We start from the raw sequence: 16,746 nt of genomic DNA on the forward strand, positions 1-16,746 counted from the left end.
ACAATAAGTACTATCAAGAATCTACTGAACGGACAGGTTATTTTATAAAATAAAATCATAAATATTTTACTTCCATCATCCGCTTCCACATTTATTTGTTTATTTGAATGCCTTACAACAATTATAGCTTTAACTAACATTTAACGTAAAAATATTTAACATCGTTTTATACAAGATATTTACAAAAGTTATACAAATAAACTTATAGAAAATAATCACGAAGGCTTTTATAACGTTATTTAGATATAAACTGTAAATAACTATTGATCAGAATCCACAGCAGGGAACATTTCGGAAATATTTCAAAATTGCAGCGGCCATTTTGGATATTCCTTCACTTATACACAAAATAGTTCCCAATATTGAATTTGAGCGGCAAACAATGAAATTATATCCAAGTAAATCACGTTCACGCAAAGCAAACAATAGGTATCATCTGAAATAAGTTTTTTTGCGGTAGATATAGATGATTTAAATTAAATAGAAAATCGATAAGCTTGGAAAGGAGAAAAATCCGTCGAAAAATCTTATTTCAGATGGTAACCTCTTTATGAAGTTTAATTTCAAATTGCGGTCGAAGGTATCAATTGTGTCTTGGCTTTCATATAATTTGTTTTTTTTTTCAAGTTATCCAAATTATTTTAAAATAGGTACATCCTTCATGTAACTGTTACTCTTATTAGCATGGCCCATATACATCTAAACATTACTACAATATGTCTATTTATTTACTCTAAATTGATACACGAGTAATTCGATAAAAATAAATTTTAAATACCCGACATCAAAATCCGAAACTTATTATCTAAAAACGTTAAACTAAATCTGATAATAAATCAATAAGTTAATAGTTTAAAAATTAAGTAAACTAAAATAAAAAATAAGTAACTGATTTAGATGGACGTTAGTTATAAAAAATGGAAGAGTTTAGGTTTCATGAGCAATCGGTTCGTACAGATTGCGCCAAATTACTTGGCAACCCTGAAGTTAGCCATTTGACATTGAGAATTTGTTCCTACAACTATTGTCGAGAAGATTTGCTTGTCTGAAGTTAGCTTATATTGACTCTACACTTGTAAAACAAAACACTACTGCTGTAAGACGTCAAATGCCTAAGTTCAGAAATGCAAAGTTTTTTGGTGTGATCTGTAACGATTTTTTCGAGATTCGAATTAATTACTATACAACTTTAATGGATGCAAATCATAGAACATGTTTATGTGGAAGGCACATTGAACAGACAAAATGTCGTAATAACATTATGATATCATATGACAGTTCACGTTAAACAATCACTAGAGACGGCTAACTAACGATTTTTTTACGACCTACGTTTATCTGAAACGTTAATACCTTATTCTTATCCTACGTAATTAATTGGCTAAAACCTTAACAATAAAAATAAATAAACTTGTTTTTATTTCTAGATTATACTGGTCATGTAACTTTGATATAATAATGTTAAGAATGACGTTTCGAGTAAATTGCGTTCTCAAAATTCATGCATGAGACACATCTAGAAATTTCGAAAAAAAATCTGTTACACATACCACTATTTTGATACTGGCCACAAAAGCAAAATATATCGGGAAAGAAGCGTTGAAAACTCTGGTTATTTACCAAACCATGTTTCCTGAAAATTATCAGTCAGTATTTTGCATGAAATAGTTCTTATTTGCGCTTATAAAATGGGACATTAAGCAAAAATATATGTTTTGCGCAATTTTGCGCAAATATTGCGCAATTTTGCGCAAATATTGCGCAATTGTCCAAGTTAAAGAACCTACATATGCAAGTAACAATTAAAGAATTAACATACTGAATATTATAATTCACTACAAGGAATTAATGCTAGATATAACAATATATTTCATTGAAAATCAGCAAAAACTTAATATTAGTTCATCAGTAGTACTTGCGTTAAAGTATTTTGCATAAACCCAGCATCACTTCTGTCTGTAAACAGACTAAAGTCTAAACAATGCAAATAATTAACATCTGTCAAAAATCAGGTACTGATAAATATAACAGCATGAATAAACAGTAAAATTGCTGTAATACAGTAATATTTGTCAGTAAACACAGTTTACTTCGGATGTTAAGAATGCCTGATATATCTACTACTCTTCACTACTTTTACTCTGGTCCTAAGCTACTCCAATGAAATTGCACTCTTTTTTACCCGACTGCCTAGAAGTGTTATGTTTTTTGACACCATAAAGTATACAATTTAAGTCATCTTCGTATCATGCGCAAGACTTCATATGCTAGAAAATATTTCTTATTTTACATCATCAAGTTTAATTATTAATATTGCTAAGACAAAAAAAATACAGTCCATCCAGAAAAAATATGTAGTGGCACTTTACAAAAGGAAATTGAACATAGAAAGGGATTGATGATATTTAGATTACTTTTATTTCTTGTGATACTGTTTCGTTCATCACCTTTTTATATTTAATCTAGTCACCAATAAAACAAATTATGTTCCTTTTATATTGAACAAATAATTCAGTGAGTTTCCTTCCAAAAGCGGATAAAAGGACAATTAAGGGGGGTGCACGTGGAGGACCTCACAGTCCAGGAGTGCCCTACTTGGAAAGGGCACCGCCGGGTCCTCGTCGAGGCAGCGGCGACCTCTCACGCCCGGCATTGGCCTCAAGCCATGGTCTGATCGCCTCCTTCTATGAAGCGGTCATGATAAGAAGGAGGCCGGAAGAGCGAGTGAGAATTTGCACTACCCGTCCCAGCCGCTGCGGTGGACGTGGTAGACACCACGGGCGCCGGGTGTCGAAAGATGACTCCCGGCCACCGTAGGCGTGGGTCTGTGGATGGCGAGTTTCGGGAGGTTCATCATCCTTCCGTCTCCTAGGAGACAACAGGCCCACGCTGTTTCACGCGCTCCTCAAGGAGAGTCAACACATCTCAGTGCCAAAGCCTGTCGGGACTGCGGGTGCGTTCGAAAGAGTTACCGCGGCTCTGGTACATAAAGGGCTGAAGAAGGAACATGATGGGTTTTAGTCAGTAAGAGTCTGACACCTCACGCTGCACTTACAGCGGGACGGGTTATTTGATGATCTCCCATTAAAAAAGAAAAAGTTTGATAATTTCAAGTAGTTTCACAGATTATATTTACAATTGTAATTACACAGATACCCGTAACACTGAAAGTAATTTTATTTTGTAAACATATCAAAGTAAATATAAGAAAAAATGCTATGTGGCTTAAATATGGAGTGATAAGTGTATAATGTATTAAAAACATTAACTAGCTGTTGTCTTTCAAAAATGAACATTATCCTGACTTGTAAGAAAGATCCTACCAGACCTAATAATTATTAAGTTTCTCAAGTTTGAATGAATTACTTCGATTGAATTTAGAACACGTACACTTTAATTGATTTTGTTGTTTCTTAAATAATAACGTTATTTTTCTAAACAGAAAAAACATTGACCAGATATGTTAATTTTTATATCATTAACAATTTACATTTATTCGAAATCCATGTGTTATTCTGTCGTGAAGAATTCATTCTACTGAAATTAAATAGCACATACGTCCTTATGACAACAGAATTTATAATTTATTACGACAAACAATGTTAATTGTGCAGAAGGAAATGGAGGCAAAAAGGAAAAAAACTTTAGAAAAACAATAAAAAATATAACAATTAATCAGTCTTGGACGACAGTAAAGTCCGTTTTTGTGTACGAAAAAATATTGCAACCAATTGTTTATGACTACTGACTATAGCTTTTAATTTTAAAGTTAAGTTACGTTTTGAATGCCAACTGCCGACCGCAGATGACGTGACTGCATTATATCGGCCGCAGTTGCACTATAACTGGTTTGAAAGTATAACATGAAACCGTTTTGGATCGAAGGGGCAACAGCAAGTGCAGTCGACAGCTAGCATTCAAAAAGTACTTTTATTAGAAACACACATTCATATTATCACTTAAATAATGTTGGAAGATATTTCATAAAGTTTGGAGAACTTTCACTCATGTATTTTCATTGAAATATGAACTTCATTGCAAAGACTTTAAGATCTAAAAATACATGTTGGAAAAAATGATTCAGCAAAAATGAATATTATTTCTTAAATACCAGTAACTGTTCTCCAAACGCACTGTATATACAATTTGATTTAGTTGTTCTTTCGTTAGAAACACGTGGTTCAATATATGAGGTCATGATTAGAAGCTCCGTTTGTGTTAGTATCCAAGTAATATTGAATACACTTATAGACTGGGTAAAAAAAATGTGATGCTAATTAATCCGTCTTTTAGGTTATCAAAAAATATTGAACACATATCATCTTAGACATAAAAATGAATTGCTGTTCGTTAGTCTGACTAAAACTCGAGAATGGCCGGACCGATTTGGTTTATTTTGGTTTTAAAATGTTTGTGGAGGTCCAGGGAAGGTTTGAACGATACGAAGTTTGTTGGGTCAGCTAGTTTTTAATAACACATTAAGCAATCACTTAGATGTATGGCATTGAAGGTTATTAATGGGGGTCGTGGTGGCGTCACTTTCATGTAAAATTAGTACTTAAAAGTGATGTAACACTAAATTCAATCCTGTTGTATCTATACGTTGTATTTGTTTGTGAGAGAAAATAAAAAATACGTGTCCATTATATTAAGAGTTACCTAAAAGACAGAATCATTAGTTTTTCTCATTCACTATGTATATGTTATAACAATGACTTATGTTTCTTAACTCATAATGGAAGAAAAGGTATTAGATAATATTAAGGTTACCGGAAGAATTTCGCAAAGTTACTTGCCGTTCATGTCTATACTTTTTGTATATCTGTCTGCCAGTTTATTGAGGTCAACTCTGGCATAAACTTTATAAGAAAATTACTTTTTGAATTGTCTCAAGAATGTAGAATTAAAGGCGCAATTATAAAACTGTAATATGTTAAACGCCTTATTTTGAACTGCATGCTTTATCGTAGGTTTAAGAATAAATGGGTATAGACATATTTTACACCATAATATAAAAATCTTATCAATAAAGATTTTAATCACATTTAGAGTCAAATCAAGGAAACATATAGCAAAAGGAACTTCTTCATAAAATTCAAAGACATTTTTTATCTAATTGGTACACTTTTGTACAGTACGGACTAGACAGTACAGTCGTGGTCAAAAGAGTTACTAATCATATATTTTTTAAACATTAACGTTAGTATTATTTAAAGTTTTTACGCGATATAAATACATTTTAGTCTTAAAAGATTGTGTGCCTATATTGAAGTACAAAATCACGAATATTTACTAAATAATAATAATTCTAGGTACATATTGGGTTATACTTGATCTACTGTACACATTGGACTATTAACACGTCACCGTTGTGACCGCGGCTGTACATAGTAATTGTAAATAGTAAATAATATACTTATTGATTCTCGAGGGTGTTTTTACATATTTCAATTAACTCCATTAGTTGTGAGAATTTTGTGTACGCCTCCTGAAGCATATTTCTGGAAATAATTGTGCCGTCATTAGAAAATTTTGAAAAATGACATTAATTTTTTGCCAGATTGTTAACAGTTGTTTTCTGTTAGGAATGCAGAAATCACTTATTTACTCAAACGCTGGCTAGGTAACGCCATAAAAAGGTTGGAAACAAAACGCGCATATTCTATAATAACTAACAGTCCAGATTAGGGACTCAGATTTGCGCATAAAATATTTTAACTTTTCCTGAAGGTTTTAATACATAAACCCAACAATAAAAAGCCAGTTTTTTACGTTTTTACACTCAATAATAATCCTCTTAAGTACATACCTGCATTTAGTACAGAAGACAGCTAATCTACTCTTGCTGATGTACTCGTTGTCCATACAAATGAGCGACAAACTATCCTTGAAAGCTCGCTCTAGATCCTCGACAGACGACTCCGGGTTTTCCGAACTTAATACACTGTGAAAAAACATTATATTAGTAGGGATAAGATGAGCCCATAGGTTGGTCTTCGTGCAAGCAATTTCATTTAGACATTGTTTTATAATTTTGCGCAGTATTTAGCGCACAAAGAAGATTTGCGCAGATCAATAGCGCAAAATGTTGCGCAGCCATATATTTTGGTAACTTGTTTAATTTTGAATTAAATTTTGGATGCCCGCTGAATACTATTTTTCGCGGCAAGCTGCATGACGCTTATTTATGTTTATTTATGTCTAAACTGTCCTTCCAATAATAAACTTGCTACAGGCTTTATTGTAGTGAAGTTTTGTAAATTTTGAGGTTCAAAAACTGTTGTTTAGCAGCCAAGTTTGAGTTTCGGCTTCCAGTCTAACCGGATTCAGCTGAGTACCAGTGTTTTCCGGTTAGACTCGGAAAGCCGACCCATACAGCAGATAAAAAACTTGGGAAAAAGCTCTGGAGATGATGATGAGAGTTGTCCTTACCCTTTGATGGCAGTAGTGAAGGCGGAGATCTGGCTGGTGAAGAGCGCGAGCTTGGTGCTGAGCGCGGGCAGCGGCTCGTCCGCCGCCGGCCACTTGTCCTCGATCGTGTGCGGGACGCCCATGCGAGATGATAGCTTCGCACTGAGATGGAAACATAAAACATTAGTTTTAGGAAAATTTCCGTTCATCAGTATACTGCAATGGCCGATCCGTAGTTTTTCGTTTAGAGTTTGGACATTTGACATAGTTTAAATGAAGCTAATTTCAAAATCCAATTACTAATCGCAAAATAACCGAACAATCAATTATTGTTATCCACAGTGAGCAATCGAATGAGAATCAACGTTGAGATCAACATTTGTGTGGTTTGTATAAATTTCGTAATTTTGTTTCTTTTCTTCTTTCTAAATATAGTCAACTATCCTATCAGTGCATCTCAAGATTCGGTAAACTGATTAAAGGCCCTATTAATCAGTTTACCGAATCTTGAGATGCACTGATAGGATAGTTGACTGATTTTCTATTTGTTTATTCAAAATTTTACAAAAAAATATAACCATCATTGAAAAATTTAAAAATATCAAGCAACCTTCAAGGTAATAATATTTACATATACATTTTTAATAGCAGTCAGCTACCCTATTCCATACGTAAATAGAACGTGTTTAATTTAATAAATAAAAGTGTTTAGTTAAGGTCGTAGTTAAACCCTGTTTCTTAACATAAGCGGTGTTTACCTTTAAGTAATTGCTACATTGTTATTACTAATTATTTTCAGCATGTATTAATTATAAGTATTGATGTAAGCAATTGTAGGTGAACCTAAATATATAAAATAAAATAAATAAAATAAATGATCTACAACTAAACACTGAATTTACATCTACTTAATTTAATATTTCAAAATGTTAATTTGGAATCACAAAACTAACAGAAAGAACTATCAAACTAAGACCATGAAACCTTAGAGTACAAAAATCTAAACTTTTGAGAATAAAAGTTATTATTACTGATAGCATAATTATTTTTCTAATCAAACAAATGGAAGATACATCACAAAATAAGCCAAAAAACACTCACCAATAACTAGACATAACAGTCCACACGTTTTCAAAGGCGTCTATAACCATTAGTTCCCCGTGCTTCTCATCTTCAGCATCACAGGCTCTATCGTTCAGCAAGCGGTCTACAGTTATCTTAGCTAACTCCATGTATTCCGGTATTATCTGGCATTTCTTCGCCACTTCTAAGCAGAGATCCTTGAAGTTCGATACTTCGGAATCTAGGAGGGATTTTGAATCTGGAAACGAGAGGGTTTTGAATAGTTAGTAAGTAGTAAAAATGGCGGTTTGTTACTAAATTGCGCATATGTTGCCTACACCCCTCCTCTGCCTCAACCACCGCTGATACCTATAAAATGACAAAAAGTTTGGCGAGAACAATATCACTGGTCGTAAGAGTCGGTACGAGAAGTTTTTTCTGAACATCGAAATTGGGATTTGAGTGGTGAGATGTTACTATAGTTTTAGTATGTAATATACACTCAGCGGCACGGAATTTGGCCCAAGCACATTTGGGCCTTATAACCATTATTTATATGAAAAATCAGAATTTTTATTTTAAAATTGTTTAATTTACTCATTTTCCAAAAGAAAATGTCTAACAAACAACAAAATTGTGAGGATTTTCATTAAGTTTCATTAAGTTAGAAAACAGAGTCCTTTACCGCAATAATCACCATAAACTTAAAATTCAACTTTTTTAACAAAACAGAAACTTATCGAATTTTAATAATGGGTGTTTCTTCCTCTTGATCTGATGACTGCCTGCATACGATCTGGCATGCTCTGGATGATGTTTTTTACCTCCACCTGGGAGATCTCCTCCCAGGTAGCTACCAGCGCGGTTTTCAGTTCACTGAGAGTCTGTGGTGGGTTACGACTTGCTTGGACCTGTTTTTTAAGCATGTTCCAGACATGTTCTACAGGATTCATGGATGGGTTTATTGCAGGCCAGTCCAATTTTTGAATACCGACCTCGAACAAGTAATCGGTTACGCAAAGAGCTGCGTGAGGTCGAGCATTGTCCTGCATTATCCGGTATTCTTCACTTCCTATCCTTCCCTGACAGAGTAAAACATGATTTTGAAGGATCTCTTCAATATTCGGCACTGTTGTCAGACGGCTTTCGACAACCAATAATTCAGTACGGGCTTCTAAACTTATGCCTCGCCAAACCAAGATGGACCCACCATGAAAACCAACTGTTTGCTTGGCAGTGGTGGGAAGAAGCCATTCTCTGCGCTTTCTCCATTCACGTTCACGGCCGTCTGGAGCTTTTAAGACGACTCTGCATTCATCGGTCCTTAAAATTTTACTCCATTGGTCACGCGTCCAATTTGCATGTTCTCTTGCAAACCTAAGTCTGGCTTTGCGATGGTGCGAGAGAAGTTCCGGGCCTCGAGTTGGTCTCCGAGCACGCAGATCCTGTTCCTCCATCCTTCTTCTTATTGTGCACTTACGGACGTTGACTTCTCTTGCTGTTTGCAAAGGCTGGCGTATCTCTAACGCAGTGAGAAACCGATTTTTCATTATTGCAGGTACGATAAATCGGTCCTCGTGCGCCGACGAACACCTTACACCCCCACTTTCTGGTCTTCTTGTGTAAAGGCCAGTCTGGTCATACATTTTCTATGCATATCTTTAACTTGTACGCGGTGCACTTAAAGTTTCAACCATCTTCCGCTGCGTACGCCCTTGACGTCTTAGCAACACTACTTGAGCAACTTGAGCTGCAGTGAGGGTAATTTTCAGATCAAATTGTGAAAAAAAGAGAAACAAAAAACGATCATAATCATTATTTTTTTTGGAACGTGCTTAGTACTTCGGCAATTTCTATCTGAATTTAAACTTAACTTTCTGCTTTGTGTTCCAACAACGGAATCTGTTTTTAATGTTATAAAAGTTAAACAGATACACATTTTTCTGTATTTTAATTAACAATTACGAAAGGATTGACAATATGTCATATGAAATTAGAATTTACAACAGCTATCTGGGCTGATATCTACTTGTGTTTGTTTGGGCCAAATTCCGTGCCGCTGAGTGTATTTAAAATTATTAGAAAACTGTTGTTGAGCTCATATAGATAATTAATTCAAATCAACTGGTTTGGAGATAGCCAAGCCTGGATTGTGGTGAAAAACAAAGAGTATAGAATATGAAATTTAACTTATTGGCCGTAAGTAAAGTGTGAGCGTAACTGACGAAAACAAGCACCATTTTATGTAAAAAAAAACTGTCACAATATTTTTAATATTTACCTTTCTGATCAACAATAGTGAGAGCATTCTTCAGATCGATGATAAGGTGTTCTATCCTCGGGAAGACCTCGTTGAACACGGCGATCCAATGTTTGAGCAAACATTGGAGCACATCGGCCAACGTCCAAGGCGGTGCCTTGAACAGCACGTGCTGCCATAAATTGTTGTATTTCGCGCGCATTTCATTCTGCAAAAAGATTTTTATTATTTATACATTACTAGCGACCCGCCGTGGCTTCGCACGGGTTTGCACCCATGCAGCATTGCTGCTGATACTAAATGCACTTATAAACCTTCCTCTTCAATTAACGGATCTATTAACCTTTTGAACGCCAATGTCGGCTATAGCCGACATGAGCAAGCGTGCCCTGTGCGCCAACGACGGCTATACTCGACAAAAAACAGGTCGCAGAAAAATACAAAATAAACCTATTAAATCATTACTTTTATGTATTTTTTAGTAGATATTTAATTAAGATTTTCGGGCTTGGCGTACAGGGCATAGGAATACCGATATGGCGTGGCGGTGAAAAGGTTAAAAAAGACCGCATCTACATCTGTTACGTATTTGTAAATATTTAAACATTCTACATACTTAGATATAGGGACAGAGAGAGAGCGACTTTGTTTTATTTTATACTATCTTGTCATGATAAGTTCAGAAGGTACGTATTTGAGCACCTATAGTAGTCTTTGCGAATAGTTAGATGCCAGAAAATCTTGCCAATTGGTTATCGAGTTACCTCGGTTACTAGGTTGAGGTTAGATAGGTCGTTCCACGTAAAACACTGACTGGAAGTATTCCAGAATGGTACAAACCTCTAGAATATTCGCCAACAGCTGGTAGATGGTCGCCTGGTAATGCTTCAAGTTGTCGAAGGCGTCAGGGTCTGTCTCCTGAGGAGTGGTCTCCAGGAGTTCCTTCAGCTCTGACAAGCTGAGACTCTTGATGTTGTTGATGATTGCTTTACTGCATAGCATCTTATCGTTTGATAGGAGGATCTGGTGATGATGAAGTGGTTCAAATACGTGGTTCATGGTAAGTATTATTGGTACAGTTAGAATGATTTCGATTGAACGGAATATCAAATCGAAGGTTGAAAGGTATGTCTACCAAACGATATTACTACCACTATATTATACCAATTTACTCCTAATTCAAATACCTTTTAAAATACGACTGGTTTCATACAAATTTCATCTACATTAAAATCGGGTATACAATCGATAAGTTTTATTTACATTTCTGCATTTACTCAGAACTTTTTATTAAAAATTCAGTGCAGCAAACCCTATCCATTTTCAACAAAAGTGGTTCCCTATCATAACAGTATTTTTTGTAGTTATTTTAGGGAGACAGGGGAGATTCCTGCAGTATCTACATTACATGTTCTGTTGTTCCAAGAAATCCGTGGATGACTTCACATAAGTATCTTACCACATCCTTGCCCCTCTCAGCCTGCTGCAGGGCACAGTTGAGGATCTCATCGTCCGGAGACTCGCACGGGTATATGTGAGAGTTCGCGTCACGGAGCGGTTGTCCTGGACAAGATATATTATTGTATTTGTTTAGCTAAAACTATATAATAATATTTACCGTAAAAATAGTAACAAGAATATTTCAAAGGCCTTTTTGCCAATTGCTAGTGCCACTTAGATAATTATGTAACATTCCAGCCTAGCCTAGAACTACAAGTTAATTTTTAAGATGGTCAAGACAAAATATTTCATGGAAAGGTTTATTGGCGATGTTTTCACTGTTAAACTATTGGAGATATTTTGATAAATCTTGCAAGAAAGCTGGTGATACTAAAAAGTCAGTTTCAGTTTACTTTACTTGTTATCCAAATGCATGATGTATTTCCTGAACAAGGTAGGTGGAATAGAGGCATAAAATACATAAACGTTGTGACGCAAACAAAGCGGGCCAAAACAAAAGGGGGTAAACAAACCCGTGGCACATCACAGCCACAGACTGGTCCTAAGAAGGACACGTGCGACAAGGATGGCTTCATAAAGGTTGAAAGGAGAAAGAAGAGGCCACCTTGCAGGAATCAGTGCGGTACCGCACAAACTGGACCTAACATCCTGCTGCGTCCTGCAGTACCAACGACGCAGTTGTACGTGTCCCGTCTACATCACACCACGACGGTGGAGCAGATCGTGGAGTATGTCCGGTCCAAGACCAACTGGACCTTGAGGGTGGCGAAGTTGGAGTCGCGCCACAATACGAACTTCAATTCGTTCATGGTGCGAGTTCCAACTCATCACGTCGAGACATTCCTCAAGGAAGAGTTTTGGCCGAAAGGTGTCGTTTATCGGAGGTTCCGAGGATGGTTACGCGACACCTCGCAGCGTAACACGACGCCGACACTTCGTGTGCATTAGTTTTAAGTTACTTATATAAAATATGTATTAGTGTATGTGTTTATGTTATAGTATTTGTGTATTGTATTTTTCTATGGGCCTTAGATGCCTGATTCAAATAAATAAATAAATAAATAAAAATTGGAAAGGACCTCACCTCGTATCCTACTATTTTCAGGTATGGACTTGTATAGGTAGTCCATAGCAGACTTGGCTCTCTTCCATATCGCGCCGTTGCAGTTGTTATTATCCTTCAGCCGGTCCAGCTCGTTCACTACCCGCCAGGGTACTAAGAGCGTTGGCTGTTCAACATATCCTGTGAAATAATGGATGATTTATTTCAATACTAAACAGAATAGCGGTTTTATTTGTGTAAAGTTCTGTCTCTTCTGAAGTATACCAATGGTATCTAACATAGAACAGTATTTTTGTTTACTTTTGCCACCGATCATCGGCCAAGCCAACGGTTCACTTTATTCAATTCACAAATGGCAAGCACAAACACAGGTGCAGTCTCTATTTTGGTAACAGAAGTTAGCTACATTACTTGTTTCTGGGGTAGCCAGTTGTCTTAATAAATCATAAAATCAATAGTTTGAGATGCGTTTTATGAAACAAGACAATCCAAAGTATCCAAGAAGAAAGAGAAAGTCACAAATCCAAGTAGATCAACTTGTCTAGTTAGTTATAAAATAATTTGATAATAGAAACAATAATTACCTTTAATATTAGAATTGAGAACAATCTTGATCATGTCCAATTCATGTATAAAAATATTTGTATCAACAACTAAAACAACGTTGGTATTTATGTTATCTTTTGTACAATTCACTAGAGGTGCTGCTTGCTTTATCTGAAACAACATGTAACACAATATAATATTTATTAGACTTTCAAATAAACAAGACACATGATTCTGCCAAGAAGCCTTTGCCTAGGAAAATATTCATTGTTATGCCCAGTTTGTCATTCCAAATGTCTTCCAGGATTGTTACTAATATTATGAATGTCTAACTTCCATGCTACTGAACCAAATTAAATTTGATACACACATAGAATATAATTTGAGAAAGGAAATAGGTATCTTTTTATATTTTATGTGCAGTATATAGTCAGTAGACTAATATTTAAAAGGGTAAACTACAGAGGAAATACAGGTAAATATCATAGAAATAGATAATGCAAATATACAGGAAACTACAAAATCTCCAGATAAAATCAAAAGTTCAACAAAAAAGTTTTTAATATTCTATTCACCTACTCTACAGATGTATGTTTAGTCTCTGGTCATAGGTCAGGCCTTTCGGAATAGTCTTTCTTTGTATCTTTTGCACAGACCTTATCAATAACTCATTTGCATAAATATGAAAATGTATATGTATTTTAAATTAGGAATTCATTTTACATCCTAGCCAAGTAAATACCTCTAGATTATTAAGAATGCTGTTAAATATAAAAGAGATTACTAACCTCCTTACAATCCACATCCATGGCTTCGGACACACACTTTGTTTCTCTGCTTACAATATTACTTAATACTAAAGATTCACTCTCAGTGTCCATCAAATCAGTTCCCAAACTCTTCCGTAACGCTTCCATCCGGTCACTAGCGGACGTAAACGTCTTAATATTCCCATCCTTACCCGCTACTTTAGTGAGCTTAGATTTAATAGCAGATACTAGCTTACTAGCTTCAGAGAACTGAGGTGGAGTGGCAGGATGCTTCATATACGGATATTCAGAAGTCTGATTGCATATACCATGCTCGATATCAGCAAATGTGTCTTTTGGCTTTGTTTTATCACAGTATTCTTCAGGCAACTGGGCCTTCATGGAGGAGATTATTTTGTTAGCCGCAAAGAATTGAGACGGTGATGGCATGGACTGTAAACTGTCACTACTCGGCGATTGAGTTGTGTTACACTTATTTTCGGTAACCGTTGGACTTTTCGTTTCAGTTCTGGATGTTTTCGTCTCAGTAGCGGTAGGTTTGGGGCTAATTTTCTGCTTAGGTTTAACAGGGGATTTGTCATTACTATTACTGCTCTCTTCTTGAGCCTCGGCCGATAACCGGGATCTGAGCTGTGAAAGTCTTTGATTTGCTGCATTTTTAACCGGCGTCTGCTTTTCGGGAGTTTCTTTTGTAGGCGTAGGTTTCTGAGGTGATTCATTTTTAGATTTCTGTTTAGTTGGTGTGCCCGCTTCTGCATGGATAATTTTGTTAGTTATCTATGAATACCATAAAAGGTCTTGGCTGTATTTCATGGAAGTGTATGTTATGAAATGAAAAGTGTATATGTATGTAATTTTGAGGAAGAAATTGATATTTTATTACTAAACATTTCAGTAACAATGTAACTTTGTATCTACAAACTTAACATTTCCTTGGCATCAGACCTATAATCTGTATGTGAACACAGTTTTATTTATTAATCTCTAAATAATCTGTTGTCTGCTGCATTAGAATTTAATTGCAATTTAACTTTACAAAACACCACATGAATTAATAAAGCAAATGTTGTATAATAACAACATATCACAACTTAGGAATAAAAAATACATTGATTAAGTATTAGCAGCTTATAATTTAACTCTAACCCACAAACAAAACTGCAATTTCCAGTATGCAGCTAAGATATGTACACATTACTTGTTTTATTCATCAAATTACTGTTTGTTTTCAACATTACAACTATAAGAATGGTATTAAATAAAATGGCAGATTAAATACAGAGTTTTGGCCTCTTCAAAACCGTATTCACATAATAATTTTGATTTTGAATAAATATTTATCACTTAACATGAATATTTTATTGATTATATTGAAATAACCACCTTATTTTATATTCATATGAGAACTATAGATTTCTGGTATATGTTTAAGTTATTTACTTTAAATAACAGTGTTGATACATTTTCAACAAGGACTTTTTGTTAAATAGAAATGTAAATGGACTAACTTTACGGCATTCTGGAATTACGATGTTATTGATAATAACAAGTTTAATGTTTCGTAATCTACAACAAATATGTAAATAACATGACATACCCTTTTTCTGCTTCTTCTTTGCTGAGTCCCGTTCCTCATTGCTCTGATCGCTTTTCCTCTTCAAATTATTCTTCTGCGCCTCTTCCTTTTTGCTCTTTTCTCTATTTACTTTCTCTTTCCTGTTTTTGTGTTTCCTATCAGACTTTTCTGTAGCCTTGAAATTTAAAGACGAAAAAGACAACATTACGATCGATTTTACATCCAAATGATAAAAGAAGACATTCTCCATCTACCCTAAATAGATTTTAAAACCAGTTTTGCGTTAATAATGACTGTATACAACAAAAAAATATGATATTCACCTGTGGTTGGGTCCATGACGACTTTCCTGTTCTCTTATTGAAATAATACTTTCTACCAGGATTCGATTTAGATGTGCAAAGCACCCAGCCGTCGTTTAATTTGACGACTGTCTTTTTATCAGAACTCATGACGAATTACTGAAGAAAATTAAAATAAATATCATTAACACATCACAAAACGAAAATATAGATATTTATTTGACAAATCAATTTGAGTTTTGTCTATGATAGGACTTGAAAACCAAACCTGTAGAGGAATTTATCCAATATACTCGGTATTGCATGCGTTTAAGGTTTAATTTCATTTGGATTTTATGCTGAGTATCTTTTTTAACTGCTTTGCGCCAGAGACAACGGATTTTTAACTTTTAAATACGGCTTTGTTGAACGCTCTTTTTGTTCATCATATGGTTTCTATAAAACAAGACTACAGATTTTATCTCTCATCATATACAAGTTGGTCTACATAATATTGGCGGCCCAGTAGCGGCGTAAGGGGGGGGCGGAGGGGGCGGTCCGCCCCGGGTGCCACGTCTAAGGGGGTGCCATCTCGGTCGGCACATATCTGCACGACCAGGATGGCGCGGGCAAAATTGACAAGTCACTGAGGGTGCCATTCTAATCTGCAAAGCCTAGGTTCACTAAATGCACGATATTCAAACAAAACCACAACAGTGCATGCGCGAGGAGTCGAGGCAACACTGAGAGGGGTGACACAGTCCGGTTGTCACCCCTCTCTTTCTTGTTTATTTTTGTTCTGTTTCCTGATTACTTAAATTAATTCCTCAAACTTAGAAAAAAACTTCTTCTGCGTTTACTTCTTGAGTCCTCAATCTAACAAAAAGTTAAAGCACCGAAGTAGCAAAAACAACTGACGCTCTACGCTGACGATTTCTAAGTTGTTTAGGAAGTGGAGGACTTTTGTGTACCTACCAAAACTCAAAAAATTTCGCGCTCGCTCCGCTCGCGCCTTTCACATTACGGTGGTTTTTCTAATTTCTTTAGGTATTATTGAGTCCCAAAAATCAAAAATTTCGCGCTCGCTACGCTCGCGGCTTTTCCACTTTACGCCTGTTTATTTTAAACTCTTTAAGGGACTTTACTGTCGTAAAACTCAAAAATTTCGCGCTCGCTTCGCTCGCGACTTTTCCACTTTACGCCTGTTTATTTTAAACTCTTTAAGGGACTTTACTGTCGTAAAACTCAAAAATTTCGCGCTCGCTTCGCTCGCGACTTTTCCACTTTACGCCTCTTTCTTTTAAACTCTTTAAGGG

General features: G+C 35.6%; 1 protein-coding gene and 1 long non-coding RNA gene across 3 annotated transcripts in view; both read right to left on the reverse strand.

Moving 5' to 3' along the window:
• The window catches only part of LOC135117688 (uncharacterized), a 61,157-nt gene that overhangs the window by 2,194 nt on the left and 42,217 nt on the right, over positions 1-16,746 (reverse strand). The gene's annotated exons all lie outside the window — the stretch shown is intronic.
• Positions 63-15,710, reverse strand: LOC110382341 (transcriptional protein SWT1). Of its 2 annotated transcripts, none has more exons than XM_021342941.3 (12): positions 15,473-15,710; positions 15,171-15,324; positions 13,592-14,325; positions 12,842-12,974; positions 12,279-12,437; positions 11,193-11,296; positions 10,574-10,756; positions 9,755-9,941; positions 7,513-7,732; positions 6,433-6,573; positions 5,810-5,944; positions 63-5,501 (listed from the first exon to the last, which is right to left on the reverse strand). In XM_021342941.3, exons 1-12 carry the CDS (start codon positions 15,599-15,601, stop codon positions 5,417-5,419), a joined length of 2,364 nt encoding a protein of 787 aa, XP_021198616.2. In that variant the 5' UTR covers positions 15,602-15,710; the 3' UTR covers positions 63-5,416. The 2 variants fall into 2 exon arrangements, with proteins under 2 accessions (XP_021198616.2, XP_021198617.2); XM_021342942.3 differs by having other exon boundaries at positions 13,592-14,350; positions 15,473-15,612.

Source organism: Helicoverpa armigera, chromosome 13 (assembly GCF_030705265.1).
Source record: "Helicoverpa armigera isolate CAAS_96S chromosome 13, ASM3070526v1, whole genome shotgun sequence".
NCBI lineage: Eukaryota > Metazoa > Arthropoda > Insecta > Lepidoptera > Noctuidae > Helicoverpa > Helicoverpa armigera.